This window comes from Nansenia antarctica (genome assembly GCF_963989245.1).
Source record: "Nansenia antarctica genome assembly, contig: SCAFFOLD_177, whole genome shotgun sequence".
NCBI classification, from domain to species: domain Eukaryota; kingdom Metazoa; phylum Chordata; class Actinopteri; order Argentiniformes; family Microstomatidae; genus Nansenia; species Nansenia antarctica.
In genome coordinates this window covers 1-5660 of record NW_027663119.1, presented here as the reverse complement: position 1 = coordinate 5660, position 5660 = coordinate 1, and the positions used below count along the sequence as shown (strand labels likewise).

The 5660-nt window shown below is 45.7% G+C and overlaps 1 protein-coding gene across 1 annotated transcript; it reads right to left on the bottom strand.

Annotated features, from left to right (window-relative positions):
* Positions 1 to 215: 215 nt before the first annotated feature.
* LOC308175282 (BBSome complex member BBS1-like) lies at positions 216 to 4955 on the bottom strand (the record flags this gene model as incomplete). The annotated part of the gene is made up of 10 exons (XM_080550977.1): positions 216 to 481; positions 676 to 762; positions 1267 to 1401; positions 1517 to 1650; positions 2460 to 2618; positions 2784 to 2853; positions 2992 to 3150; positions 3712 to 3832; positions 4099 to 4205; positions 4824 to 4955. Coding segments are annotated over 10 exons (1191 nt in total), but the record flags the coding sequence as incomplete, so codon positions are not given.
* Between the last annotated feature and the right edge of the window lie 705 nt (positions 4956 to 5660).

Below are 5660 nucleotides of genomic sequence, written 5' to 3'. Positions count from 1 at the left end.
GTGTGATCACTAACATTTCTGTCATTTTCTGTAAAACGTAACTTTAAGAAATCAGCAGCAACATTATTTTCAGAACATTTCAAGAGCAATAAATAATATAATTACAATGACTTTGTACACTTGTATTTAAAACAACCATAATTTTCCTGACATCTCTTTCCACATCTAGACAGCACTGTGACAGCACCTAAACCTATAACACTGGATGTCCCTCTAGTGACATACCCTTCAAGCCCTTGTCCTACGCCACACGTGGCTTTTACAACCTCTCTAGGGCCAACACAAGCAGCTGTTTTCATCCCAGTCTCCTAGAGTCGGCCCTACTACCAGGGGGTGCTATAAGCACGGGGGTGAGTGCATCCTGAGTTCATTCCAGGACATGTAGACGTATTTTTCAGTTGAGCGCCAGTCCCTCGCTAACAGGCATGTTGATATGAGCAGTCAGAAGGGGTGCACTCCTCCCCTCTCGCAGAACAAACACCTGCAATTACACAACATGTGTCAACAACAGACAACTGACTCTCATGTGGGCGACGGTTCAGCGAAGCACTAAAACACCAAACAGGGACAACTAACGCGTACCACTTGAGCCAAAATCATATAATCCATACTTAGGTTACATTTGATCGGCTAAGATACTGCCAATAGGGTGACAGAGGAGGGTATAGCCCGTACTTTGATTATGTCAGAGATTCCTTTATCACTCAGACACTCCACAAATGTGTCGATGGGGTAATTGAGGCCGGGGACCAGCAGGGGGATCTGTGTAGAGAGGGAGCAACATTAGGTGATGGTCAAACCGGAAGCCCTTGGTTTCTTCTTGATTAGAAATCTATAAAGCACCTGGCTCAGGGTTCCTACAAGTTTCAACACGTCACATTTAAGACCTTTTTAGACCTCTTTGAATATGATTTTAGACCTATCGCAACACCATATGATAGCTTTTTGTCATCCTCGAGGTGATGAAATTAGGAATTTCACTGCCATACAGACAAAAAAGGAAGCGAATTGGATTTTTTGGGGTTCCAGCTTGATTCATTTCTGGGTAAATAGATGTGGTCGGACTGATTTCCTTGCAGGATCTCATTTTTAAGACCTAGCGCCTAATTTTTAGACCGAATAACTGACATTTGCGACCTTTTTAGGCCTTGTTAATTGGAATGCTGGCTTTTAGCCTTTAAGGCTTTTTAAGACCAGCGCGGGAACCCTGAACAAGCTTCACTGTTGTCGCCAGTATATATGACAGATGAAAAAGAGGCCATGCACCTTGAAGTAGGCTGTCCTCATCCTGTACAGGCTCTCATCATACAGAAAGCTGATGGCCAAGTTCATGACAGGGCGACATGCAGCTGTGTTCTGGATGTTCAGAGTTAGCTTGAAGGACGGGCCTAGACCCTGAACCTAAACACAGTGAAGAGAGGGAGGAAGGGTACAGTGGTTATGTAGAACTACCAAATGGTTCAAATGTTACATGTACATTCACTCAAACACATGCACAGAAGAGTATCACACTCACCACAGCGTTCATCTTGAGGGGCTCAGAGAGGCTGGAGGACATGGGTGTGAGGCTGGACTCCAGGGCTTTAACGTAGGCCCTGGCCGCAGCCAAACGTAGCCGGCTCAGGTCCATCTGGAAGGCCCTGTGCATCGCTGGAAACAAACCCGGCATTTAGCAGATGCCTCATTCAAAAGCGACTTGCAATCATCTTACATTTGACTAAGTAAGTGAATCGTCCGTCCACGAGTCAAAGCAGGAAAAGTACTCTATGCTCAGGACAGTGGCTGTCATGCCAGATTTAGTCCGCCTGATGTAAATATAAACATAAAAGCTACATTAGCTAAGTAAGTAAGCTAGATTTGATAAGTACACTAGCTAAGTAAGTAAGCTAGCTAGGTATGATTGAAAACAAACTCTGTAACATTAGCTGAACGAATTACGTGTGAAATGAGCATGCTAGCAGGTGTTTTAATATAAAATGGCCATGCCAACATAAAAGCTATAGCTGACTAGTAGTGAGCCTCCATCAACCTTAAGTGCAAGAAGATTAAATAAGTGCATAGCAACGGTGCATAGCAACGGTGTTCGAAAGAGATTACATCAGGCGGACACTATTTGGCCAGGCGGACTAAATCTGGCATGACAGGGCCATTGGCAGTCATCGTGCTAGAAGAAGGAAGAGTGTGTTTTTTAAATGTTATATTGACACAGTACACAGGGAAACAGTACAGGGGGGTAGCAGATGTCTCAGGAGAAACAGTACAGGGGGGGGGGTAGGTGGGGGGTAGGTGTCCATGGAGACACAGTGCAAGGGGGTAGTAGTTGACTGTAATGACCAAAGTGAGGGACCAGCTCACAAACTGTCCCCGGAGGCTGCCGAAAAAGGCAAAGACAACCCTCCTGCAGCCTGAAGGTGAGTTACAGGGAATCAGGAAGGTTCGTCTTGGCTGGACCCACGTACCTACTGCATTCTCACGTTCCCTCATGGTTTGATCAACGTACAACTTGGTCTTCTTGGGGACATTGAGGCGGATGCTTTGTGCCAGAGGTGGGCCGGGGGCACTGTCCCTGTCATCAAAGACGGCTGTCCTCTTCAGGATCTTTACTATCAAACCCCCTCCTAAAGAACAGGGATGAGACTGGGAGTCAGGGAGCTTTCATATCAATATACAGTATTACCTGTCCATTGTGCATAACATGGAACCTAGAATCCCAGAAGATCCCTTTCTAAACACCCATTTTTTTCAATCCAGTTCCTCCTAAACAAAAACACGTTCACTTGTACCTTTGGTGGTCATGATCAGGGTCCCGTCCTCTCGTCCATACCGCCCAAAGCAAATGCTGGTCACAACATCCTAGAAAAACAACACTGGGAGTAAAGAGCTAACAAAAAAAAAACTTCAAGCATGAAGGAGGTGTGTGTGTGTGCCAACATTCCTATTCACAGTTGTCCTCCAGGGGAATGGTAGGTGGGGGTATCCATAGGGCCTTACCGGAGTCTTGATAGTGCTGATGAGGTTTTTGTCCCTGTAGAGGTGCACCTCACAGTTAGCCAGGCCCACTAACACTGCCTGGAACCCTCTGGTTGGGAGGTCCATCACACCCATGGTGGTGATAGGCGCAGGCAGGTTGGCCGTCCACAGTTTCTTGCCCTGAGTACAGGACAGGACATACACACAGGAATCCACTGACCAATATGGATGCATTCATTTCAGTGTCTTGATTAAGGTGCATAATACAAGCAGGGTAACACAATTCAGGTGTAGATCTATGCAACCAACCTGCAGCCTGTATAGATAGATACAGGGTTCCTACAAGTTTCAACAAGTCAAATTGAAGACCTTTTTAGACCTCTTTGAATAGAATTTTAGACCTATTCGTGACACCATATGATAGCTTTTTGTCATCCTCGAGGTGATGAAATTAGGGATTTCACTGCCATACAGACAAAAAAAGGTTCCAGGCTTGATTAATTTACGCATAAATAGATGTGGTCGGACTGATTTCCTTGCAGGATCTCATTTTTCAGACCTAGCACCTCATAGATAGATAAGCCAACCTGCAGCCTATATAGATAGATAAGCTAGGCTCATGAATACTTTACTATACTAAAGCCTCACTCAATGGTGGTAGGAGAAGAGAGATTTGGTTAGACAGGTACAGACAGACATACAGACTGCCACTGCCATGTCAGGGGGTGTGGTGGGTGTTACCTTCTGTGTAAACCCCTGGAGGGTCTCCTGGGCACAGCCCACTACAACATTCTTCCCCATCCTCACAAGTCCGACAGGGTGAGAGGAGAGCTCAATGCAATACTTGGGCTTGGGCGACTCCCTGCGAACACATCACACAAATCCAATAACATTCAATGACATAGCACCTGCATTACGGCAAAAAAAACAAAAAAACAAACACTGCATGACAATGGCCAGATGTGATTTTTTAACAACAGTGCAATGTAATAATAAATTGATCTTGTATTTTGGGGGAAAGGAATCCATACGGTTCTTTAATCGCAAACTCAACCTCACAGCCTTATCCAGATGGACGGAAGAGGCAACGGTGTGTTTTCCCTTTTCCAGATTGGTGGTTCCCCATACCTGCGCAGGATGTAGATATTCCCATCGCGACAGGCCACAGTGATACGGAACTCCACATCAAACTGACCGGTCACGTCCATGAATGTAGGAGCGCTGGGTAGGGACATCTGAGAAGACAGATCGGGAGGGTGGAAAACAATGAGCACAGAGGAGGAATTTCAACAGTCGAAGAGGCCAGGGGAAACATTCAGATCATTGATTACTGCATATGATCCTTATTTGTTAAAGCCCATTTGTTAGGGTCATCCAGATGCACCAAATGATATATATATATATGTTACGGTACATGTGGGAATACGGTACATGTGGGAAAAAGTAGGGTTAGGGTTAGGTGCTACGTCGATTTGGTACATGCTGGCATGTCTAACCCTAATCCTAATCCTAACCCTAACCCTAACCGTAACCGTAACCGTAGCACCCAGGCACCTAACCCTAACCCTAGTTTTCCCACATGTACCGTTATCCCACATGTACCGTAACATATATATATATATATATATAAATCAAATCTACTCATTATATCTGAAGCAGATCGTCTCAGAAACCGTCTCGTTTGGCCTTGTCGTCCGTTACAACCCGAGCAGTCTGTCCCTCTCATACCACAACTTCATTCAAAGATCCATGGCCATCTCTCTATCCAGCTATTATTCATCTGTTAGTGTAAACATGTGTTGTGTACTAGGCCTAAACAAAGGGTTAATAACGGGTGAATAAGGCTAGCAGACCTTGGACAGGATGGTGAAGGCCTCAGGGTCCAAGATGTAGACATCTTTACTCTCTGTGCCAATAACCAGGCAGCTGACCGCATCCTCGTCAGCCATGTTCTTCTTTAAGGTCCCGATGCAGGTGATAACAGTCTAAATAACATAGATCACAACATAGATCACTGTGAGCTTGCTGCGTGTGTGTGTGAGAGAGAGAGAGAGAGAGAGAGAGAGAGAGAAAGAGAGAGAGAGGGAAAGAGAGAGAGAAAGAGAGAGAGAGAGAGAGAGAGAGAGAGAGAGAGAGAGAGAGAGAGAGAGAGAGAGAGAAAGAGAGAGAGAGAGAGAGAGAGAAAGAGAGAGAGAAAGAGAGAGAGAGAGAGAGAAAGAGAGAGAGAAAGAGAGAGAGAGAGAGAGAAAGAGAGAGAGAGAGAGAGAGAGAGAGAGAGAGAGAGAGAGAGAGAGAGAGAGAGAGAGAGAGAGAGAGAGAGAAGAGAGAGAGAAGAGAGAGAGAGAGAGAGAGAGAAGAGAGAGAGAGAGAGAGAGAGAGAGAGAGAGAGAGAGAGAGAGAGAGAGAGAGAGGAGAGAGAGAGAGAGAGAGAGAGAGAGAGAGAGAGAGAGACAGAGAGAGAGAGAGAGAGAGAGAGAGGAAAGAGAGAGAGAGAGAGAGAGAGAGAGAGAGAGAGAGAGAGAGAAGAGAGAGAGAGAGAGAGAGAGAGAGAGAGAGAGAGAGAGGAGAGAGAAGAGAGAGAGTAGAGAGAGAGAGAGAGAAGAGAGAGAGAGAGAGAGAGAGAGAGACAGAGAGAGAGAGAGAGAGAGAGGAGAGAGGAGAGAGAGAGAGAGGAAGAGAGGAGACGAGAG